Source organism: Rattus norvegicus, chromosome 13 (assembly GCF_036323735.1).
Source record: "Rattus norvegicus strain BN/NHsdMcwi chromosome 13, GRCr8, whole genome shotgun sequence".
Classification (NCBI taxonomy): Eukaryota; Metazoa; Chordata; class Mammalia; order Rodentia; family Muridae; genus Rattus; species Rattus norvegicus.
The window spans coordinates 23,928,547-23,954,422 of NC_086031.1; the positions used below are offsets into that span (position 1 = coordinate 23,928,547).

The following is a 25,876-nucleotide window of genomic DNA, read 5'->3' on the forward strand; positions in this document are numbered from 1 at the left end:
TACCCCTGGTGTCAGACTGACTGTCATCTCTGGCTCTCCATTTTTGGGGAGTGTTAAGCTACTGAACATTTAGACTTCGACAGGTCAGAACACTGAGCATAGACATGCCATTTCTCCTCTCTGCCAACTATTGATGTTTTAGGATACAGCCTCATTACCTGCAAAACTCTAGGGGAAGAATCTCTCTTATTTTCAATGATGTCTATAAATGTGTGTCTTTCTAGGGATATGTGCTCATGAGTATGCTAGAGAGGTCATTGGATACCCTAGAGCTGTAGTTACAGGGTTATGATCCATCCAACATGGGTGCTAGGAGCTGAACTTGGGACCTCTGGAAGATTGGCAAATACTCTTAAAGTCCAAGCACTTGATGCAGTGCTCACAGTTAGTGATTCTAAAAACTATTCTTGAACTTAAATATAACAAATTCCCAAGCTAGATGATCTCCATTTTTGTTTTTATGTTGTTCTTTTTATTGATATTTGATTATGAATGAAAATACTATTGATAAAAATTTTCTGTATAAATAATATGGTTTTTAAAAGATCCAATCATTACTTCTGATTATTTTACTTCCTATTTTTATACTTTATACTAATTACATACTGCAAATGACATACTGTGTAATTTGGGTATCTTCAATACTATTGTGAATTGGGAACTTCTAACCCAGTGGATGCTCTTCCCACATTTTTCTGTATAGTTTTCTGACCTTTCGCCCCTGATGTTTTAGTAATTTAATCACTGAATCTATTCAAAACTAGCAAGTTGCTAACCTCTGACTAGAGAAATTCTTCAGCTTTTTGAATTATTCAATCATTTGTCTTTTCTCCTTTCTCAGTGTATTCATTGTTATAACCCACTCCTTATGAATTCATTCTTTAACCATTCCTTAAACATTGCCATTCTTCCCTAAGCAGCCTTGCAAATCCAGATCATTGCTGCAGATTTCCTTGGTGATTGTGTATATGCTACTAAGTATTAGCTAGAAAAATACCTAAATGTACAGTTGTTAATATATTAGCAGTTACTGTATCACCAGTATCTGGTCTGAGCTAGGCTTTCCTTTGTGACTTATTCTGAACAGTTAACATACTTCCTAGAAATTCCTTCTTTTATGTTTTTATACAAATAGACACATATTCTTGATTTTTCATTATTTTCTGATTATTTTATATTTGTCTTTTGTATATCAGTGTTTCCAATCATTCTTGAAATTGAAGTTTTTTGAGGATTCCAATTTTATTACATTTATTTTAATCTATCTTTTATATAGATAAGTGATATACAAATATAATTTCCATGTTCTCAAGGAAGTCTTTCATATCTCTGTGTGTTTTCATAGTTGTGTATTGGGTCATACTTCAGTTTCAAGATAAATTTTATACTATTTAAGACCTCAAGAGAGTATCATGTTTTATGCTTCTAGAAAGTCCTTATTTGTTCCCTGTAATGAACAATACAAAAAAGCATTTTGTTATCCTTGCTGTCTCTTTTCCCCCAGCATTTATATTTCATAACTAAATGTGTTCTATTAGCTCTTCTTCCCACTTACAACTCTAATTTAAAAAAACAAAACAAAACATTAGAATAGAAAAAATCAAACTCAGAAAAGACAGATGGGGAAGGGTATGAGACACAGAGGGAAAGGAAGGGAGATACTAGAGGGTGATATGAATAAATATCACAATATATTGCATACATGCATGAACTATAAAATGTTTTCTATTGGAAAATTATTTACATTTCGAATGTTACCTCCTTTCCAGGTTCTCCCTCTCCCTCTCTTCTATGAGGGGCTCCCCCATCCACCCACCCACTCCCGCCTCCCCGCCCTGGCATAGCCCTACACTGGGGCATCTAAGCTTCACGGGACCAAGGGCCTCTTTTCCCATTGATGTCAGACAAAGCCATTGTCTGCTACATGTGCAGCTGGAGCCATGGTACCTTCATGCATATTCTTAGGTTGGTAGTTTAGTCCCTGGGAGCTCTGGGTGCTCTGGTTGGCTGATACTGTTGTTCTTCCTATGAGATTGCAAACCTCTTCAACTCTTTCAGTCCTATCTCTAACTCTTCCATTTGGGTCCCCATGCTGAGAATGAGCATTCTGTGCTCATTGGCTGTGAGCATTCACCTCTGTATTTGTCAGGCTTTGGCAGAGCCTCTCAGAAGATAGCTGTATCAGGCTCCTGTCAGCTAGCAATTCTTGGCATCTGCAGTAGTGTCTGGGTTTGGTGTCCCTGTATGCGATGAATCCCCAGGTGGGGCAGTCTCTGAATGACTGTTCCTTCAGTCTCTGCTTCACTCTTTGTCTTGGTATTTCCTTTAGACAGCAGTTCTGGCTAAAAAGTTTGGAGATGGGTGTGTGGTCCCATCCCCCAACCATTGCCCTTGCCTCACCTCTGGATATGGTCTCTTCAGGGTCTCTCCCCACATTGTTGGGCATTTGAGCTTATCTCATCTCTGTTGTGTCCTGAGAGCCTCTTGCTTTCCTGGCATCTGGGACTTGCCCGTGGCTTCCCCCAGATCCCCATCCTCCAACGGTACACACCTATGTTCAAAACCTGACCTTGTGTATATTATTTCTGTCTCCTCCCATATCTGATCCTGCCTTTCTTTTCCCCCTCCCACTCCTTTCTTCTCCCCAAGTCCCTCCCACCCTCTACCTCCCTTGAGTATTTTGTTCGACCTTCTTAAAAGGACTGAAGCATCTACATTTGGTCTTCCTTCTCATGAGCTTCCTATGATCTGTGAATTGTATCTAGGGTATTACAAGCTTTTGGGCTAATATCAATGAGTACATATCTTGTGTGTTATTTTGGGACTGGGTTACCTAAGAAGTTCATGTTTTTAATAGCTGAGTAGTACTCCAACGTGTAAATGTACCATATTTTCTCTATGACATTTGGGTTGTTTCCAGCTTCTGGCTATTATAAATAAGGCTGCTATGAACACAGTGGAGCATGTGTCCTTGTTATAGGTTAGAGCATCTTTTGGGTATATGCCTGGGAGTAGTATAACTGGATCCTCAGGTACAATTTACTGAGGACCTGCCAGACTGATTTCTAGAGTGGTTGAACCAGCTTTCCATCCCACCAACAATAAAGCAATATACTGGAAACCAGCAGGCAACATTAAACTAAATGGAGAGAAACTTGAAGCAATCCCACTAAAATCAGAGACTAGAAAAGGTTGCCCACTCTCTACCTTCCTATAAAATATAATACTTGAAATCCTAGCCGACAACAATCTGGCTAGGATCTATTAGACAACAAAAGGAGGTCAAAGGAATAATAATTGGAAAGGAAGAAGTCAACACATCACTATTTGCAGATGATATCATAGTATACTTAAGTGACCCCAAAAATTCCACCAGAAAACTCCTTTAGCTAATAAACAACTTCTGGAAAGTGGCTGCATATAAAATTAACTCATGTAAATAAGTAGCCTTCCTCTACTCAAAGGCTAAAGGGGCTGGGTAAGAATTAGGGAAACAATATCCTTCACAATAGTCACAAATAATGAATAATATCTTTGTGTGACTGTAATCAACCAGTGAAAGATTTGGATGAAAAGAACTTCAAGTTTCTGAAGAAAGAAATTGAAGACCTCAGAAGATGGACAGATTCCCCCATGCTTGTGGATTGGCAGGATTAATATGGTAAAAATGGTCATTTTGCTGAAAATAATCTACAGATTCAGTACAATCCCCATCAAAATTTCAACTCAATTCTTAATAGAGTTAGAAAGAGCAATTTGTAAGTTCACTTGTAATAATCAAAAAACCCAGGATAGGAACAACTATTCTTCACAATAAAAGAACTACTGGGGGAAATCTTCATCCCTGACCTTAAGCAGTATTACAGAGCAATAGTGCTAAAAACTGTATGGTATTGGTACAGAGACAGGCAGGTACACCAGTAAAATTGAATTGAAGACCCAGAAGTGAACCTACACACCTACGGTCACTTGATCTTTGACAAAGGAGCTAAGACCATCCAATGGAAAATGATAGCATTTTTAACAAAAGGTGCTGGTTCAACTGGAGGTCAGCATGTAGAAGTATGCAAAGCAGTACATTTTTAATCACCCTATACAAATCTTAGGTCCAAGTGGATCAAGGACCTCCACCTAAAACCAGATATGCTCAAACTAATAGAAGAAAAAGTGGGGAAGCGTCTCAATCACATGGGTATTAGGGAAAATTTCCTGAACAAAACACCAGTGGCTTATTGCTCTAAGATAAAGATTCAACAAATGGACTTCATAAAACTGCAACACTTCTATAAGGCAAAGGACACTGTCATTAGGACAAAATGGGAACCAACAGATTGGGAAAATATCTTTACTAATCCTACATCAGATAGAGGGCTAATATCCAATATATACAAGAACCCAAGAAGTTAGTCTCCAGAAAACCAAATAATCCTATTAAAATAGGGTACAGAGCTAAACAAAGAATTCTCAATTGAGGATTATTGAATGGCTGAGATGCACCTAAAGAAATGTTTAACATCCTTAATCATCAGGGAAATGCAAATCAAAACAAACCTGAGATTCTACCACGCACAAGTCAGAATGGCTAAGATCAAAAACTCAGGTGAAAACATGCTGGCAAGGATGTGAACACTCCTTTATTATTGGTGGGATTGCAAACTTGTACAACCACTCTGGAAATCAGTCTGGAGGTTTCTTAGAAAAGTGGACATTGCACTACCTGAGGACCCAACTATACTTCTCCTGGTCATATACCCAAAAGATGCTCCAACATACAACAAAGACATATGCTCCACTATGATCATAGCAGTCTTATTTATAATAGCCAGAAGCTGGAAACAACCCAGATGCCCTTCAATGGAGAAATGTATTCAGAAAATGTGGTTCATCTACATAATGGAGTACTACTCAGCTATCAAAAACAAGGACTTCATGAACTTCGTAGGCAAATGGATTGAACTACAAAATATCATCCTGAGTGAAATAACCCAATCACAGAAAAACACACATGGTATGTACTCACTGATAAGTGGATATTAGCCCTAAAGCTTAAGTTACCCAAGATACAACTCACAGAACACATGAAGCTCAAGAAGAAGGATGACCAAAATGCAGATGCTTCACTTCTTCTTAAAAGGGTGGACAAAAATAACCATAGGAGGAGATATAGAGGCAAAGTTTAGAGCAGAGATTGAAGGACCAGCCATTGAGAGCCTACCCCACATGTGGCCCATATATGTACAGCCACCAAAACTAGATAAGATTGATCAAGCTAAGAAGTGCATGCTGACAGGAACCAAGTATAGATGTCTCCTGAGAGACACAGCCAGAGCATGTCAAATACAGAGGCGAATGCTAGTAGCAAACCACTGAACTGAGAATGGGACTCCCACTGGAGGAATTAGAGAAAGGATTGAAAGAGCTGAAGGGGCTTACAACCCCATAAGAACAACAATGCCAACCAACCAGAGCTCCCAGGGACTAAACCAAAGACTATACATGTACTGACCCATGGCTCCAACTTCATATGTAGCAGAGAATACGTCCTTATTGGGAACCAATGGATGGAGAAGCCCTTCGTCCTACCAAGGTTAGACCCCCAGTGTAGGGGAATGTTGGTGACAGGAAGGGGGGTGGATGGGGAGGGAACACCCTTACAGAAGAATGGGGAGGGGGATGGGATAGGGGGCTTATGTCCTGGAAACTGGAGGGAATAACACTTGAAATGTAAATTAAAAAATATCTAATAAAATGTTCAGGAAATAAAATGGCCATTTTGCTGAAAACAATCACACATACAATGCAACCCCCATCAGAATTCCTACATAGAGTTAGAGCAATTTGTAAGTTCATTTGGAATAACCAAAAACCCAGGATAGCAAAAACTATTCTTCACAATAAAAGAACTTCTTGGGGAATCACCATCCCTGACCTCAAGCTGTATGTATTACAGGGCAATAATGATAAAAACTGTAAAAATTCTAATCACAATAGTTCCATATAGTAAATCGTGAACATTTTTCCCACCCAAAGAGCAATGAAAGAAATTAAAAGTAAAATAAAATTATGTATAAATGAAAAAGATAATCCATTATTTATGGGACATGAAAAGCACGATTTAAGAAATAAATTTGTGTCAGTAAACACCTACTGTGAAAAAGAAAAAAGCAAATATAAACAAGGTATTACAGTTCAATAAATTAGAAAAAGATAAACATATGAAGCATTTATCAAATAATGTAATAAAGGAATATGATAGCATATGGAAATTTAGTAGATGACAGAGGAACAATTACAAAATTCACAAACATTTAATTAGAGTAGCAAGTAAAACTTTCTCAAATAATACCAAAAGTAAAGAATAAGACAGTATAACAAATTAATCTAAATAATATTGAAATCTTTATGAACAATTATATGTCAATGAGTGGTATAATTTAAAATAAATGATAAGGTGTTTGGAAACATACAACCTATGAATGCTGAATCAAAAGAACAGGAAACTTGAAGAGAATTGTAATGAATAACATTGATTTATGTATGAAAAGCTGCCCTTCTAAGAAAAGGTCAGGAAGTCTTGAGCTTACCAGATATTGACAGATCAGTCAGTCTTTGAGAAACTCTTCCCAAAAAATCCCTAAAGTGTAAATACTTCCAAATTTTTATTAAAAGGCCAATGCTGACAAGCTACACAAGAACACTACTAAGAGAGAAAATTAATGGCAACTTTCTTTCTAGATTATGGATTTTTAAATTCTTTAATAAAACACTTGCAAGTAAAATTCAACAACATATTAAAAGAATCATTTACAATGACCAAGTGTGACTTGTGTCTGGAATGCAAAGATGGTTTCAGCACATATTAATTAATAAATACAATATGCCACATGAATAAAATTAAGGGGTAAAAGAATATGATTGCCTAAATATGTGCAGAAAAAGGTATTAAAAATAAGATTGCATAGTAATAATTCTTAGTAAATAGGTAGAGATAGAATATATATTGCTATATCAAAAATAATTGGAAGAATTTTGTCTGAAATCAGTAATAAGACAATGATGGTCACTCTTATTATTTATATGTAACATTACATACAATACTAAATGTCTAGTTGAGAAAAAGGAATAAAATATACTCAACTCAGAAGTAAAGCTTAACTATCCAATAGGTTGATATATCTGTCACCTATCACATGTATATATGTCAATCATTTCCCTCCATCTATCTATCTATCTTTCTATCTATCTATCTATCTATCTATCTATCTATCTATCTATCTATCTATCTATCATCTATCTATCATCTATTACATATTAGCACATATGTACCATCTCTATTTTTCTGGCAACTAGTTATCTATCTGTAAATGATTTATCAAAAATCTACTAGAAGTACTAAACACTTAGTAAGTAAAATTATAGTTTAGAAAGTCAATTTACCCAAAGTAAGATGTATTCCTAAACACTATACACAAAATATCCTTGAACTCTGTGTTAGTCAGTATTCTATTGCTGTGGAAAGACACCATTTCCAAGGCAACTATAATCAGAGAAAACACCTAATTGGTGGTTTTCTTAGAGTTTCGTATGTTTTACTTTCAGAGTTTCAAACCTATTATCATCATGGTAGGAAGCATAGCAACATCCAGGGAGACTTGATGAAGAAGAAGCTGAAAGTTATACATCTAGATAGCTTCAGTGGCCATCTAGTGGCTTCAGAAAGAAATAAAGCCACTGTGCCTGCCTTGGGCTTCTAAAACCTCAAAACCCACACCCAGTAGCTCACTTACTCCAATAAGACAACACCTACCCCAACAATAGCATACAAAGCTCCTAATTTCTCCCATATAGTGACACTCCCTGATGAATAAAAGTTCAACATATAATCCTGTGAGGGCCATTCATATTCAAATCACCACATTCCACATCCTGATCCCAATAATCTTGTAGCTATATCATAATGCAAACGTATATTTTGTCCAACTTCAAAAGTTCTATAATCTATTCATATATCAATACTATTCAAAATCTAAAGTTCAAAGTCTCTTCTGAGACTCAAGGCAATCTCTAAACTCTAACCTCCTGAAAAAGTCAAAATAAAAAAGCAGATCACATACTTCTAACCTACCAGAGAACAGAATATATATTACCATTACAAAAGGAAGGGAAGAGGGCATAGTAAGAAAATACACATTAAGAAAATATAAGACTTATACCCAGCTTGGCAAATTCCCAATTCTGTGCCTCCATCTGATGGCTTGCATATGCTCAGTCCAAGGACTGACACTATTAGAAGGTGTGGACTTGTTGGAGGAAGTGTGTCACTGTGGGGTGGTCTTGGAAACCCTCCTCCTAGTTTCCTGAGGATGCTCAGTCTGTCCCTGTCTTTCTTGGAATGAAGATGTAGAACTCTCAGTTCCTCCTGCACTATGGCTGCCTGGATGCTGCCATGCTCCAACCTGGATGATAATGAACTGAACCTCTGAACCAGTAAGCTAGCCCCAGTTAAACGTTGTCCTTTATAAAACTTACATTGGTCATGGTGTCTGTTCACAGCAATAAAACCCTAAGACACTCCATGTCTGATGTCAAAGTGCTCTTCAGATCTCCAGCTCTGTCCAGATTTTTTACTATAACACACTTGGGCTTGTTCCATGTCTTGTTAACAGCTCTTCTTTACATCTATTCCATATCACTGGCATCCCAATCATCTTGGAGTCTATAACACCTTTACAGCTTTATCCAATGGCCTTTCTGGACTTTCCATTAGGAAGAGTCCTAATGAGCCTGACTTCAGCAGCTTTTTTTTTTCTCACCTGAGTTGGGGCTGGAATTTAACTTCTTTGTTTAGTTACATATGTAAATAGTTTTCTTCATCACTTAAACTTTTCTTAAGTGGCTTTGCATAAATTAGAAGCTTAGATGGGTGGGGTCATCATCACTTCTTGCATTCCATTTACCTTCAGGCTTTTGTTTAAATGTTTTATCTCCTCAAGCACCAGACTTAGCTCCATTATATTTCCTGATGCTCTTTTTCTCCTCAAACTGTACATTTTATATTTTTCCTTGTTTATCATGCTCCTTTTCATTATATACCTGTATAAGATTGACTATTAATAACCAAATACTGTAGTAGATACTAGATTGTCTTGAAATGTCCTCTGCCAAGGTGATTAATTTACAACTCTTCAAATTAGCTTCAGGCAATTTTTTTTGGATAAGGCAGAAAGAAGCAACATTCTTCACCAAAATATCACAATGGTCTCTAGGCCACTTACTAATTTCTTCTTCCATGCCTCTATTAGTATGGCCCATTAAGACCCTTTTAAAATATTCAACTGATTTTCTAATTACACATTCCAAAGTCCATGCTTGGCCAATAAGCAGCATTGTCAGGACTGTCAGAGCAATACCCCATTCCTGGTACCATTTTCTGTCTTAATCAATGTTCGATTGCTTTGAAGAGATACAATGACCAAGGAAAGTATAATAAAAGAAAACATTTCATTGGGGGCATGCTTATGGTTTCGGAGAGTTAGACACAGTAAGTAATGCTTGGAAATAAGTAGGACACTTGCTGACAATGAGGAACATTGGAGTGGAAGGAGTGTTGCTCAAAGGTTCACAGTAAGGAGGGACTCATGGATGAATCTCTAGAGGAAGAATAAGGAATCTTGTGTGACCAAAGCACCTATTATACAGAGATAACTAGAAAAGAGGAAATAAGGTGCAAAGCCTTTTAGGCTACGCTCAGAGTTTGAGGTTTGATATTATGTATGATAAGTAACCTTGAAAGCCTTTAAGCTAGAAGGGTAGATGAGGATACTGGAATATTTACGATGTGAAAGACATGCTGAGGCAGTGAACTTTAACCATCAACCCCCAAAACAATTCAAAAAAAGTAAAATTGATGTTCAATATTACCTTCATTACCAGCCTGTTTTTATAGCTCTGCTCATGTTTTTACTTTTTTGGTGGCAGTGGAACAAGAATCAACTTCACATTTCTTTTGTACTTGGTCAGTGCTATTTATTAATATAAAATCTATATTCTTATTTGCAGAGCTATATGGAGTGTGCTGAAAACTTATACAATGCTAAAGTGGAAAGAGTTGACTTTACAAATGATATACAAGAAACCAGATTTAAAATTAATAAATGGATTGAAAATGAAACACATGGCAAGTAAAATACTTTATATTTTACAATATTTGTCAGTTATATATAAATGTTGAAATCAGGCTACTTGAAACATGGGAAATTTTATGCATATAAAAATAGCCTCTCCTAATCCAAAGTGATGATTGCTGTTGTTTTACACTATTTAATTGATTTCAGTATTCTAAAAGTACTTTTTTCTGATTTGAACTATGAATATTATTAATGTATGTGAGTTTTGCTTCACCTCATAAATATGAACCATGTGACTTATACTCCAGTTAGCAGAACACACATTCTCCTGGAAATAAGAACACAATTTCTTCACTTTCTTTGCTCATTTATCATTATATCATTACTGTGCCTTGGCTTACTCCCCATTACAAGTCTCAAATATAATATGCACATTTTAATGAATCAAAAGAAATGACATAAGTTGGTTTTGGAAAACTAAGTGGCATTATATAAAGCAATAAATAGTTAAGCATATTTGATTCCTCCTCCAATTTGAAGCTTTCATGGATATAGTTTAAGCTTTAAGAATAAATAATGTAACTAACAAAAGTCTCATTAATGTGAATTTGGAGGAATTAGTCTTTTTAATGGAATGGAATTAAATTCTACTTGGAGTTGCACAATTTTAGTGTGATTTGGCCAGTGCCATGATGAAGCTTTGAGAACTTATTCCCAGATAGGAATCATGTTGCCATGGCCTTCTGTTTCTTTAGTGGTATTTGCATTTATTTTTACTTTTAATAATATATTTTTATCTCTTACACTTCACTGAGTCTAATTTTGTATTTAAAACTAAGTCATAAATGGATATATAGGTTTATTAGTCTAGTAAGATGGCTCAATCTTAAGACAATCTTAAGACAAATGTTGATCTTATCACTTTCACTGATCACCAATTGATTAATTATTAATATTAATTGATTATTTCTGGGAAACACTTAGTTTTTTCAATTGTTCACATAGTTGTGACTTCTGAGGACTTGTGTACTGCCTTGGCAGTGTTCTGGGGACGTCCACCCACCAGCACTTCTCTACTGTTGGATGATGAATCCTGCTTTGGCTGTTAGGGTTTCATTGTTCTGAAAATCATACTTCTGAAATCTCATGGTTATTTTTTGGATCACCTGACACTTTTCTGTAAGCAGTTATGTGAGCAGGGGACTGCCTCAGGTTTCACTTCTCTTGTATGGTCTTTACCACAACCAAAATTTAGACTTCTGTAAAATTATTATGTTAGAAGAAACTTCTCAAACTGCTCCATCTCATTTGGTGTTCGTGTGGCCATATTCTTTCAGTATATTTATAAGTCATTTTTGGTGACACATGAGTGTATTTTTTTTTCTGGAAACACAATTTCCCAGGCTTTGCTTGAGTGCCTTCTGTGAGGCTTGATTTTTCCATCATGGTAACCCCACATCTTTATTATGTCATCTCACAGCTATATGAGGTTGTGTTACAAGTTGAGTCTGAGATAGCAGGTCAACATCTTTAGCTCCCACAGCCAGTGATGAATACTCATGCTCAGTGACTGTATCAATTATCTAATGTCTCTGTGCTTTAGTTCCCTTAACAGGAGACAAAAACACAGATTTTGTAAAGACTTCATGAGGGTTAAATCCAGTACTGTCCTTTAAGGATTTAGAAAGTACCAGGCATATTTATTACTAAAATGTTGTTACCAACATCATAACTGTTTGTATAATAATGATATTAAGAAAAAAACATACCTATTAACAGTCTGTGAGCACATTTAAAAATGTTTCAGTATAGACGAGTCTTGTTTCATTTAACTTATTTTCAAAAGGCAAAATCAAGAAGGTGTTGGGGGACAGCAGCCTCAGCTCATCAGCTGTCATGGTGCTAGTGAATGCTGTTTACTTCAAAGGCAAGTGGAAATCGGCCTTCACCAAGAGTGATACCCTCAGTTGCCATTTCAGGTCTCCCACGGTATGTACATATGTATTAAGGGATCCGCTCCTAATTATTCCTATGTGAGAATTTGGGTTTGCACAAATTTCATCTGTCTTGCCAAATGTGGCATGATCTCTCTCTTGCTTTATAGAAGTGACATTATTGGCTTGGACAGGTTTAATTGCAGTTGGATGCCCCATACCTTGAAGTCATTATTAGTTAAATAATACCCAAATTTTATTTTAATCACTCAGTATGTTATATTAACCTCAGAGAAATACTGTTGAATAGATTTAAATTAAGTCCTACTTTTATTAGTTTTATATTGCAAAAATAGATTGAAATATTCATACATTGTCACACATCAAGAATTTTAAACACGGAAGTACTGTATCAGCAGTGGCTTGCCTTTGGTGGCTTGCCTTCAGTAGACTACAGGCCAGTCTCAAGGTGAAATCAAAGCCTGATTGAGAAATCTCCTGACTTAAGTGTCTCTGTCAGTAAGAAAGATGAGCAGAGAAACACTTTGAAAATTGTATATGGACAAGTCAATACAATAAATCATAGTAGAATACAACTCTGACTTGTCCTGTCTTGCACTTGCAGTATAAAACATTCTAGAGGCCTTGTCAGCACTTCAGTGGCTGAGATGGACAGGGTCTGGAACCAAATACTTGCTCTGCATTTTTTCCATCCACTCTTCACCATGCACATTGTATAGGTTGCCTCAATTTCATTAATAAAGGCACAGGATACAGCATTCCTCTCTCCTGGAATGTATTGGGATTTTACTGGAACTTTTAAAAAATATCATAGCTTTCTTTTTAAAACCCATCTTGCTGGTCACATCACCTTTCATGATAGCTTTGTAGTTGTGTAGGCTATGAAGTCTTTTTTTTTAAAAATAGCATCTCTGTGTTAGGTACAATTATTTCTTTTATTGGAAATTTTATGTATTTATATTTCAAATCTTATCCCCTTTTCCAGTTTCCCCTCTTCCCCAGGCTTCTATGAGGATGCTCCACTCACTTCCACCTCAACACTCTGGCATTCCCCTAAACTGGGGAAACAAGCCTTTACAGGACCAAGGGCTTCTCTTATTGATGCTAGACAATGCCATCCTCTGCTACATATGTGGCTAGAGCCGTGGGTCCCTCCACGTGTACTCTATGGTTGGTAGTTTAGCCCCCGGGAGCTCTGAGGGGGTCTGGTTGGTTGATATTGGTGTTCTTCCTATGGGGTTGCAAATCCCTTCATCTCCTTCAGCCTTTTCTCTAACTTCTCCATTGGAGTCACCATGCTCAGTTCAGTGGTTAACTGCAAGCATCCTCATCTGTGTCAGTAAGATTGTGGCAGAGCCTCGCAGGAGACATCCATATCAGGCTCCTGTCAATTAGCACCTCTTGGTATCAGCAATAGTGGCTGAATTTGGATGAATCGCCAGGTGGGGAGTCTCTGGTTGGTCTTTCAGTCTCTGCTCTACTCCTTGTCCCAGTATCTCCTCTCATGAGTATTTTATTCCCAATTCTAAGAAGGACCGAAGCATCTACATTTTGGACTTGTTCTTCTTGAGCTTCAAATGGTCTTGAATTGTTTCTTGGGTATTCTGAGCTTTTGGGCTAATATCCACTTATCAGTGAGTGAATAACATGTGTGTGTGTTCTTTTGGGACTGGGTTAACTCACTCAGGATATTTTCTAGTTCTATCCTTTTTCTAAGAATTTCATAAAGTTATTGTTTTGAATAGCTGGGTATTACTCCATTGTGTAAATGTACCACATTTTCTGTATACATTCCTCTGTTGAAGGACATCTGGGTTGTTGCCAGCTTCTAGCTATTATAAATAAGGCTGCTATGAACATGATAGAATATGTGTCCTTATTATATGAATATATGTCCAGGAGTAGTATAGCTGGGTCCTCAGGTAGCACTATGTACAATTTTCTGAGGAGCCACCAGACTGATTTCCAGAGTGGTTATACCAGCTTTCAATCTCACTAACAATGGAGGAGTGTTCCTCTTTTTCCACATCCTTGCCAGCATCTGTTGTCACCTCAGTTTTTGATCTTAGCCATTCTGACTGATATGAGGTGGAATCTCAGGTTAGTTTTGAATTGCATTTCCCTGATGACCAAGGATGTTGAAGATTTCTTTAGTTGCTTCACAGACATTTGATATTCCTCAGTTGAGATTTCTTTGTTCAGCATTGCACCCCATTTTTTAATAGGATTATTTGTTTTTCTGGAGTCTAACTTCTTGAGTTTTTTGTATATATTAGATATTATCCCTTTATTGGATGTAGGATTAATAAAGATCTTTTCAAAGTCTGTTGGTTTCCATTGTCCTATTGACAGTGTCCTTTGCCTTACCAAACTTTGAAATTTTATCATGTCCCGTTTATCAATTCTTGATCTTAGTGCATGAGTCACTGGTGTTCTATTCCCCAGTGCCTATATATTTGAGGCTCTTTTCCACTTTTTTTTGATCCAATTGATAAGATACAATTGCCCACTCGAACATACAAACCCCGGCACCATCCATCCCTTAAGAACATTGATAACCTGTAAATACACAGAGCGAGATCTTTACGTCAGCCTCCATTATCCTGCTACCATGCCCCTCCCCTCTCTCCTCTCCTCCTTTCCATTCCAGTCTCCTCCTCTTCCTTCAAACGTCTCTCCCACCCATCCTTCCTTCTCCTCCAATGACAGGCCTTCTTCTATCCTGTACCTGCCCCTCACCTGTATTTTACAAAATCAGTGGGGAGAAGTTTCTGGTGAAGTCACCTGATTCCTGACTACATGACAAGGCAGCTGTCCTTGGGGCAGTGGAATTAGCATCAAAATACAGATAACTCCAGGGTAAACCACATTTCCCCTTTTTGTCCAGTTAAAAAGCCTTTTCACTATACATAAAATGAGTACAATTATTACCATTCTACAATTTATAAAGCATATGATATACTCAACACCTAGTCCATCACTATATCAGTTAAACAGAACATTTAGCTATCCATTCCAGCTTAAGAAAGGCTTAAAATCTATATTATACCTTGGCTAGTTTGTATACTATCTGATAACTATCCAATAAAATATGTATATTCAGAGTTAAATAGCCTGATAGGCTATGAGACTATAATAAGTCTTCAACCCCCTCAGAAATCTGAGAATGACCAAATATCTATACACATAGGAAGCCTAACACAGCTTCCAGAACTGAGAGGTTGTAGAGACAAATCTCCACTAGCACAGTTCCCTGTTAGCAACATGTGAGCACAAATTTTCAGCCTTCTGGCCCAAAATCAACTGACAGACTCTTGAAATGCAGATTTTGAAGGGCTGATCACCCTGTCTTGGCAAAGTTTATCTGTCAACTATTCTGCATAATTTGTCCTTTTCTGGACGTATTAGTCTGCAGATGAAACAGGCAGTTTTATGTAGTGGCTGCCTAGCCATAAAGTATTGCCTCACCTGGAGATAGAGATGTTCAAATTCTTCATTAAATCCACCAAAGAGGAACTGTTAGGAGCAGATATGTCTCAACAAAAGATAAATAACTTTAAATCTCAAATTTTGTGGATTTCTGACATTTTTGAAAACCATCTACCTATATAAGACAATCTGTACTGTTGTCTTTATATCTTAATATTGTCTTGAAGGTACTCTCACAAAGTCAGAGCCGTGAATTTGCTAGTTGGCCCTTAACTCACAAGTATAATCAACTCAGAAGTTTGTAATGACATAATTAAAAGGACTGACTCTAAACCTTGTACTTTTAAACTCTTTTAACAAATAAATTCTATATCAAAGCAAAGATATGATTTTAGCTTAGTTACCAAATGAGATTATGACTGTACAACCCAATCTAGATAATTCCTCCCTGTTAAATTACAACCAAATTTAAATTCCTCATAAAAACAACTTTAGAATAACCACTTTTAGCCCCACAAAAGTTCATGGAATTGGGGCAACGACTCCTCCATAACTTCTTCAAGCTGTACATGGGTGTTGAGATATCCTTGGGAGTAAGGGGGTAGGAAGAATGAAGCAAATGCTGTAACTGATGTGTCCTGACTGGCCCGAGCTGAAAGTACTTGAGACCAGGAATCCAAGTAGGCACACTCTGTAAAATACAACTCTCAAGACAAAAGTTTAGAATCAAAATCTCTTTTTGTTTGATTCTCCTGAATTAATTTTTTCAGGCGGTCTACCTCTATCAAATCTGATCAGTATGACTCTGTGAGGTTTCCAGAGCCTAATCACACTTTTGGAAAACACAAAGACAAAATCTTTCTCCCAAAATACTGTGTTCCTGTAACCAGAAAAGCTCGTATCTTGTACTCTCTCCCAGAGAAATAATATAACCATAAAATTCAAAGTCACACCCATTATGAAGATTAAACATTTTTTTAAAAAGGAAGCAAGCTAAACAATGAGCCTGATAAGCTTTTGTACTCTCTGATATCAGGAAATGAATCCAAAATTCCCGTGGAGCCCTCAAGAGAATTCGAGCTTCCTGTTGTGGTAAATATCAAAAGTAACCACAAACCCTCGCTAGCCGGCATCATGAGCCATATGGCCTTTAGCGGGGTAATTCATAAAACAAACTAAAAACCTTTTATCAGTTCTAATACCAATAAGCAACATATCAAACCAGGACTTTTAGCCTAAAATATCTCAATCTGTCAAGTTCTCTACCTGGAGCCACAGATTTTTATTTAACCTCACTACCTTGTAAATATCACAATTCTCTACTTGGAGTCAGTGACTAATTTTTCCCTAAGTTCTGTACCATCGATGAAAATCTCCATGTGATTCGGGTAATCTCTGTACTCTCCTTAAAACAAACTTAAACACCTCTGTCAATTCTAATACCAATAAACAACTTAAAACTCAGAACTTTAACCCAAAATATATCTAATAACATAATAAAATTATATTATTACGCTCTCTACCCGGAGCCACAGATTTTTCTTTAACCTTAATAACTTCTATAATATATGTCTGCATTCACTCTCCTTGGTGTTACAGACATTTCATCATAACTCTCTACTTGGAGGTAGTGACTAATTTTTCCCTAAGTTCTGAACTACGGATGAAAATCCCCACCTGATTCAGGTAATCTCTTACTCTCTTCTTTCTAAAAACAAACTTAATCACCTTTTAATAATACCTGTAATTAAGAAGTAGCTTGTCTAACTAGGATTTCAACCCAAAATTCCCGTGGAGCCCACGTTAAAAAGAATATGAGTATCCTGAAAGACTTTCTAAACAACTTTCTTTAAAAAGCAGCTTTTAATCTCTAACTCTCTGAGCTGCCATTACTTATCACACAGTAGGGGACCTACAGCCTGTCAGTCCAGGCTGCTTCCCTGTTTCTTTGTTTGAATTCCCACCTGAGAGATATCACATGATTTAACATGGCACCAGCCTCCTCTTAGAAACTCTTAGGATTACTAGTGGACTCTTGCCCATCACATTGGTTCGCCATCTGTTGTTGTAAAAATATAAAAAGTTAAAAAAAAAGTATAGGTGTCTTTTACCTCACTAGGTCCAGCACCGCGGTGCCCCAAGATGTCTGCTAGATAACTTGGCAGAAACACATCCCAACTCCTCGACGGCCCAGTGTCTCCTGCCTCCACATACTTTACTATACTCAAACCATCACATAAAAGAACACACAACACAATAATCTTAGATCCAATTGATAAGATATAATTGCCCACTTAAACATACAAAGCCGGGTACCATCCATCACCTAAGAACATTGATAACAACCTGTAAATACACAGAGCAAGATCTTTACATCAGCCTCCATTGTCCTGCCACCACTTCTCTCTTTTCTACTTTCTATTCTATTAGTTTAAGTGTATCTGGTTTTATGTGGTGGTCCTTGATTAACTTGGACTTGAGCTTTGTACAAGGAGATAAGAATGGATTGATTTTCATTTTTCTGTATGCTGACCACCAGTTGAGCCAGCACCATTTGTTGAAAGTGCTGTCTTTTTTCCATTGGATGGTTTTAGCTCCTTTGTCATAGATCAAGTGACCACAGGTTTGCGGGTTCATTTCCAGGTCTTCAATTCTATTCCATTGGCTGCAACCTTGAATGCTGATTTCATAGTTGGTGCTGTTAATGTACAATGTAGTGAAAGGAGGGGAATAATAGAACACACATAATAAAAGAAACAAAGAAGATGTTAGAGAAATACCTTTGTAAGATATGTGACTCTCTCACTGCATCCGTATAGAAATAGCACTGTGTGGCTGAGCCAGAGCAGTCCCCAGTTGGCACAAGCATACTCTTACTTCTCTTGATGGGTCTTGGTATTTGTTCTTCTCTGTATATTCTTTTGAAGCCCAAAAGAAGAATTTTACTAGAAGGAAAGAGTCTTCAGGTCCAAGGCCACAGAATTTACTATCCTCCCATGTAGAAATTTTACCCTGAAAAGGGATATTACAGAATTATTGACAAGTGCATCTATTTTAATTTCAAAAGGAAAAAGAACCTGTATAATATTTCTAAATTTATGTGGTACCTTCAAGATAAGAATCAGATTGTTTCTTACATTAAAAACATGTAATCTACCCCTTTTTGGGAATTTTAATTTTCCTAAGACTTCATTTCTAAATTACATGATTTTGTTGCTCTAGTGTATACTTTGGTTTTGATATAAGAAGAAACCTATAGAATTATATATTGCCATTTAGTAAAGAATTTTTTAAAATTAATTTAAATTTTAATTTATAAAATTGATTAATTTTTATTTTATTATTATTTATAGAATAATTTCAGCTAATGCATGAAGTACAAGAAAATCTTTCACCTAGTAACTCTGTATTAATCTACAGAGTGTCTACTACTCCAGGATCATTCATCAAAGATAGATCATTTCTTTCATATAGATTAGGGTCAGGAGACAGAAATGTGAGGTACCATACCTGAAGTTTCTAGCAAAAATGTATCAACTACAGGTCCAACTCAAACTCTGTGCCTTTACAGTTTGGATGAAGGCATCTTACAACCAATACTGGCAACATACCAGAAAATCTCCAAGGTCTACTAAACAAATCCATGTTTACATGTACATGGTCAATGCGTAAGATGATATAAGCTTGTAAATACCTCTGTGTGATCTGACTTCCAGTGTCCTGGAAAAGCAGTTAATATGATGCATCAAGAACGGAGGTTCAATTTGTCTACCATTCAGGAGCCACCAATGCAGATTCTTGAGCTACAATATCATGGTGGCATAAGCATGTACATCATGTTGCCCGAGGATGACCTATCCGAAGTAAGTTACAGTTGCCTTACAATGGACTATTGTGTGAAGAATATACTTAGTTATGTTTATTTTCCTGTGTGTGTGTGTGTGTGTGTGTGTGTGTGTGTGTGTGTACATGCACACATACACATGTGTGTTACATAACAAGGAAATTGTCACTAAAGAAGGCTAGAATCAAGGAGAAAATGTAAAATTCAGAATAAGAAGCTGTACATAACCTGCGAACTAGTTACTCATACATAGAAATTTCAAAGGAACTAAGTTGGACTGTGTTAATTCAGATCCTTTATGAAATATAAGTTTAATGTATACGAAATGTTTATTTAAAATTTCAAGGCATCTGAGCTTAAAATATATCTACATATGGGATTTCAACTGTTATGAAAAATCCTTCCCATTATAAACTAGCCAAGTTTACTTGTGAACTGTTTCAAGCAGCTATGATGTACAACCAAGATTGTATGTTGTGCACTTCAAATGTATCTCACTTCACTCTGTAAGCTTCTGTTTTTCAAGTGTTAGATCAGAAAGTTGTGAATCTGTGCTTCCCTATTAGAGGGTTTATTATACTGGGAGAGATCTGTCACTCCATTCCTTGGAGATGAGATTCAGGGTCTTGATCTCAGGCCATATAGGTTTATTTATCATTTATTACTTTTTAAAAATTTTTACTTTTTGTGTATGGGTATTTTGCCTGATAGCATGTCTGTGTACCACATGTGTGGCTGGTATCCTTGGTGTAAGAAGGTATCCTTGGCTGCTCCCAAACGCCGTGGGAGAGAGACCTCACCGCCAAGACAGGTGGGCACTCCTGAGATTGCAAGCGGAAGAGACCAAAAACACTGCCCACCCCTGCCCACATCCCTGGCCCATGAGGAAACTGTATACGGCCTCTGGGTTCCCTTGGATAAGGGCACAGCAGCAGCAGGTCCCCTGCATCTGAGACACCTCTGGAAAATGAAGGGACCGACCAGATAAACAGTTCTCTGCACCCAAATCCCCGTGGGAGGGAGAGCTAAACCTTCAGAGAGGCAGACATGCCTGGGAAACCATAAGAGACTGCACTCTGCACACATTACTGATTCCAGAGGAAAACACCAAATGCCATGTGGAACCCTGGTGCACGGAAGCTCCCGGAAAGGGCGGCGCAGATCTTCCTGGTTGCTGCCCCCACGGAGAGCTCCTAGGCAGCACCCCACGAGCCAACTTGAGCCTCGGGACCACAGGTAAGACAAACCTTCCTGCTCCAAGCAACCTGCCTGGTGAACTCAGGACACAGGCCCACAGGAACAGCTGAAGACCTGTAGATAGTAAAAACTACACGCCTGGAAGCAGAATACTCTGTTCCCATAACTGGCTGAAAGAAAACAGGAAAACAGGTCTACAGCACCCCTGACACACAGGCTTATAGGACAGTCTAGCCACTGTCAGAAATAGCAGAACAAAGTAACACTAGAGATAATCTGATGGTGAGAGGGAAACACAGGAATCCAAGCAACAGAAACCAAGACTACATGGCATCATTGGAGCCCAATTCTCCCACCAAAGCAAACACGAAATATCCAAACACACCAGAAAAGCAAGATCTAGTTTCAAAATCATATTTGATCATGATGCTGGAGGACTTCAAGAAAGACATGAAGAACTCCCTTAGAGAAACACAGGAAAACATAAATAAACAAGTAGAAACCTACAGAGAGGAATCACAAAAATCCCTGAAAGAATTCCAGGAAAACACAATCAAACAGTTGAAGGAATTAAAAACGGAAATAAGAGCAGTCAAGAAAGAACACATGGAAACAAACCCTGGATATAGAAAACCAAAAGAAGAGACAAGGAGCTGTAGATACATGCTTCACCAACAGAATACAAGAGATAGAAGAGAGAATCTCAGGAGCAGAAGATTCCATAGAAATCATTGAAAAAAAAATGTCAAACAATGTAAACAATGTAAAGCGGAAAAAGCTACTGGTCCAAAACATACAGGAAATCCAAGACTCAATGAGAAGATCAAACCTAAGGATAATAGGTATAGAAGAGAGTGAAGACTCCCAGCTCAAAGGACCAGTAAATATCTTCAACAAAATCATAGAAGAAAACTTCCCTAACCTAAAAAAAAGAGATACCCATAGGCATACAAGAAGCCTACAGAACTCCAAATAGATTGGACCAGAAAAGAAACTCCTCCCGTCACATAATAGTCAAAACACTAAATGCACAAAATAAAGAAAGAATATTAAAAGCAGTAAGGGAAAAAGTCAAGTAACATATAAAGGCAGACCTATCAGAATCACACCAGACTTTTTGCCAGACACTATGAAAGCCAGAAGATTCTGGACAGATGTCATACAGACCCTAAGAGAACACAAATGCCAGCCCAGGTTACTGTATCCTGCAAAACTCTCAATTAACATAGATGGAGAAACCAAGATATTCCATAACAAAACCAAATTTACACAATATCTTTCTACAAATCCAGCACTACAAAGGATAATAAATGGTAAAGCCCAACATAAGGAGGCAAGCTATACCCTAGAAGAAGCAAGAAACTAATCGTCTTGGCAACAAAACAAAGAGAAGAAAAGCATACAAACATAACCTCATACCCAAATATGAATATAACAGGAAGCAATAATCACTATTCCTTAATATCTCTCAATGTCAATGGCCTCAACTCCCCAATAAAAAGACATAGATTAACAAACTGGATACGCAACGAAGACCCTGCATTTTGCTGCCTACAGGAAACACTCCTCAGAGACAAAGACAGACACTACCTCAGAGTGAAAGGCTGGAAAACAACTTTCCAAGCAAATGGTCGGAAGAAGCAAGCTGGAGTAGCCATTCTAATATCAAATAAAATCAATTTTCAACTAAAAGTCATCAAAAAGGATAAGGAAGGACACTTCATATTCATCAAAGGAAAAATCCACCAAGATGAACTCTCAATCCTAAATATCTATGCCCCAAATACAAGGGCACCTACATACATAAAAGAAACCTTACTAAAGCTCAAAACACACATTGCACCTCACACAATAATAGTAGGAGATGTCAACACCCCACTCTCATCAATGGACAGATCATGGAAACAGAAATTAAACAGAGACGTAGACAGACTAAGGGAAGTCATGAGCCAAATGGACTTAACAGATATTTATAGAACATTCTATCCTAAAGCAAAAGGATATAGCTTCTTCTCAGCTCCTCATGGTACTTTCTCCAAAATTGACCATGTAATTGGTCAAATAACGGGCCTCACCAGGTACAGAAAGATAGAAATAATCCCATGCGTGCTATCAGACCACCACGGCCTAAAGCTGGTCTTCAATAACAATGAGGGAAAAATACTCACATATACGTGGAAGTTGAACAATGTTCTACTCAACGACATCCTGGTCAAGGAAGAAATAAAGAAAGAAATAAAGACTTCTAGAATTTAATGAAAATGAAGGTCCAACATAACCAAACTTATGGGACACAATGAAAGCTGTGCTAAGAGGAAAACTCATAGCTCTGAGTGCCTGCAGAAAGAAACAGGAAAGAGCATATGTCACCAGCTTGACAGCACACCTAAAAGCTCTAGAACAAAAAGAAGCAAATACATCCAGGAGGAGTAGAAGGCAGGAAATAATCAAACTCAGAGCTGAAATCAACCAAGTAGAAACAAAAAGGACCATAGAAAGAATCAACAGAACCAAAAGTTGGTTCTTTGAGAAAATCAACAAGATAGAAAAACCCTTAGCCAGACTAACGAGAGGATACAGAGAGTGTGTCCAAATTAACAAAATCAGAAATAAAAAGGGAGACATAACTACAGATTCAGAGGAAATTCAAAAAATCATCAGATCTTACTATAAAAGCCTATATTCAACAAAACTTGAAAATCTGCAGGAAATGGACAATTTCCTAGACAGATACCAGGTACCGAAGATAAATCAGGAACAGATAAACCAGTTAAACAACCCCATAACTCCTAAGGAAATAGAAGCAGTCATTAAAGGTCTCCCAACCAAAAAGAGCCCCGGTCCAGATGGGTTCAGTGCAGAATTCTATCAGACCTTTATAGAAGACCTCATACCAATATTATCCAAACTATTCCACAAAATTGAAACAGATGGAGCACTACCGAATTCCTTCTATGAAGCCACAATTACTCTTATACCTAAACCACACAAAGACCCAACAAAGAAAGAGAAATTCAGACCAATTTCCCTTATGAATATCGACCCAAAATTCAATAAAATTTTGGCAAACCGAATCCAAGAGCACATCAAAACAATCATCCACCATGATCAAGTAGGCTTCATCCCAGGCATGCAGGGATGGTTTAATATATGGAAAAACATCAACATGATCCATTATATAAACAAACTGAAACAACAAAAACTCATGATCATTTCTTTAGATGCTGAGAAAGCATTTTAGAAAATTCAACACACCATCATGATAAAAGTCCTGGAAAGAATAGGAATTCAAGGCCCATACCTAAACATAGTAAAAGCTATGTACAGCAAACCAGTTGCTAACATTAAACTAAATGGAGAGAAACTTGAAGCAATCCCACTAAAATCAGGGACTAGACAAGGCTACCCACTCTCTCCCTACTTATTCAATATAGTTCTTGAAGTTCTAGCCAGAGCAATCCGACAACAAAAGGAGGTCAGGGGATAGAGATCAGAAAAAAGAAGTCAAAATATCACTATCTGAAGATGATATGATAGTATATTTAAGTGATCCCAAAATTTCCATCAGAGAACTACTAAAGCTGATAAACAACTTCATCAAAGTGGCTGGGTATAAAATTAACTCAAATATATCAGTAGCCTTCCGCTACACAAAAGAGAAACAAGCTGAGAAAGAAATTAGGGAAATGACACCCTTCATAATAGATCCAAATAATATAAAGTACCTCAGTGTGACTTTAACCAAGCAAGCAAAAGATCTGTACAATAAGAACGTCAAGACTCTGAAGAAAGAAATTGAAGAAGACCTCAGAAGATGGAAAGATTTCCCATCCTCATGGATTGGCAGGATTAATATAGTAAAAATGGCCATTTTACCAAAAGTGATCTACAGATTCAGTGCAATCCTCATCAAAATACCAATCCAATTCTTCAAAGAGTTAGACAGAACAATGTGCAAATTCATCTGGAATAACAAAAAACCCAGGATAGCTAAAACTATCCTCAACAATAAAAGGACTTCAGCGGGAATCACTATCCCTGAACTCAAGCAGTATTACAGAGCCATAGTGATAAAAACTGCATGGTATTGGTACAGAGACAGACAGATAGACCAATGGAACAGAATTGAAGACCCAAAAATGAACACACCTATGGGCACTTGATTTTTGACAAAGGAGCCAAAACCATCCAATGGAAAAAAGATAGCATTTTCAGCAAATGGTGCTGGTTCAACTGGAGGGCAACATGTAGAAGAATGCAGATCGATCCATGCTTATCACCCTGTACAAAGCTTAAGTCCAAGTGGATCAAGGACCTCCACATCGAACCAGATACACTCAAACTAATAGAAGAAAAACTAGGGAAGCATCTGGAACACATGGGCACTGGAAAAAATTTCCTGAACAAAACACCAATGGCTTATGCTCTAAGATCAAGAATCGACAAATGTGATCTCATAAAACTGCAATCTTCAGTAAGGCAAAGGACATTGTGGTTAGGACAAAACGTCCACCAACAGATTGGGAAAAGATCTTTACCAATCCTACAACAGATAGAGGCCTTATATCCAAAATATACAAAGAACTCAAGAAGTTAGACTGCAGGGAGACAAATAACCCTATTAAAAATGGGGTTCAGAGCTAAACAAAGAATTCACAGCTGAGGAATGCCGAATGGCTGAGAAACACCCAAAGAAATGTTCAACATCTTTAGTCATAAGGGAAATGCAAATCAAAACAACCCTGAGATTTCACCTCACACCAGTGAGAATGGCTAAGATCAAAAACTCAGGTGACAGCAAATGCTGGGGAGCATGTGGAGAAAGGGGAACACTCCTCCATTGTTGGTGGGATTGCAGACTGGTACAACCATTCTGGAAATCAGTCTGGAGGTTCCTCAGAAAATTGGATATTGAACTGCCTGAGGATCCAGTTATCCTCTCTTTGGCACATACCCAAAAGATGCCCCAACATATAAAAAAGACACGTGCTCCATTATGTTCATAGCAGCCTTATTTATAATAGCCAGAAAATGGAAAGAACCCAGATGCCCTTCAACAGAGGAATGGATACAGAAAATGTGGTACATCTACACAATGGAATATTACTCAGCTATCAAAAACAATGACTTTATGAAATTCATAGGCAAATGGTTGGAACTGGAAAATATCATCCTGAGTGAGGTAACCCAATCCCAGAAAAACACACATGGTATGCAGTCATTGATAAGTGGCTATTAGCCCAAATGCTTGAATTACCCTAGATGCCTAGAACACATGAAACTCAAGACGGATGATCAAAATGTGAATGCTTCACTCCTTTTTT

At 37.4% G+C, this 25,876-nt stretch overlaps 1 protein-coding gene and 1 non-coding gene across 3 annotated transcripts in view; one reads left to right on the plus strand and one right to left on the minus strand.

Annotated features, from left to right (window-relative positions):
• Serpinb7 (serpin family B member 7) overlaps window positions 1–25,876 on the plus strand; it is a 72,369-nt gene that overhangs the window by 44,081 nt on the left and 2,412 nt on the right. For both annotated transcript variants that reach the window (XM_006249629.2, NM_130404.2), the window contains exons 5-7: window positions 10,060–10,177; window positions 11,974–12,116; window positions 19,228–19,374. In XM_006249629.2, coding sequence (XP_006249691.1) covers window positions 10,060–10,177; window positions 11,974–12,116; window positions 19,228–19,374 — 408 coding nt within the window. The remainder of the gene's footprint in view (window positions 1–10,059; window positions 10,178–11,973; window positions 12,117–19,227; window positions 19,375–25,876) is intronic.
• LOC120096417 (small nucleolar RNA SNORA17) lies at window positions 50–179 on the minus strand. Its single transcript, XR_005492839.1, has one exon. It is a non-coding gene; the product is annotated as a small nucleolar RNA SNORA17 (small nucleolar RNA).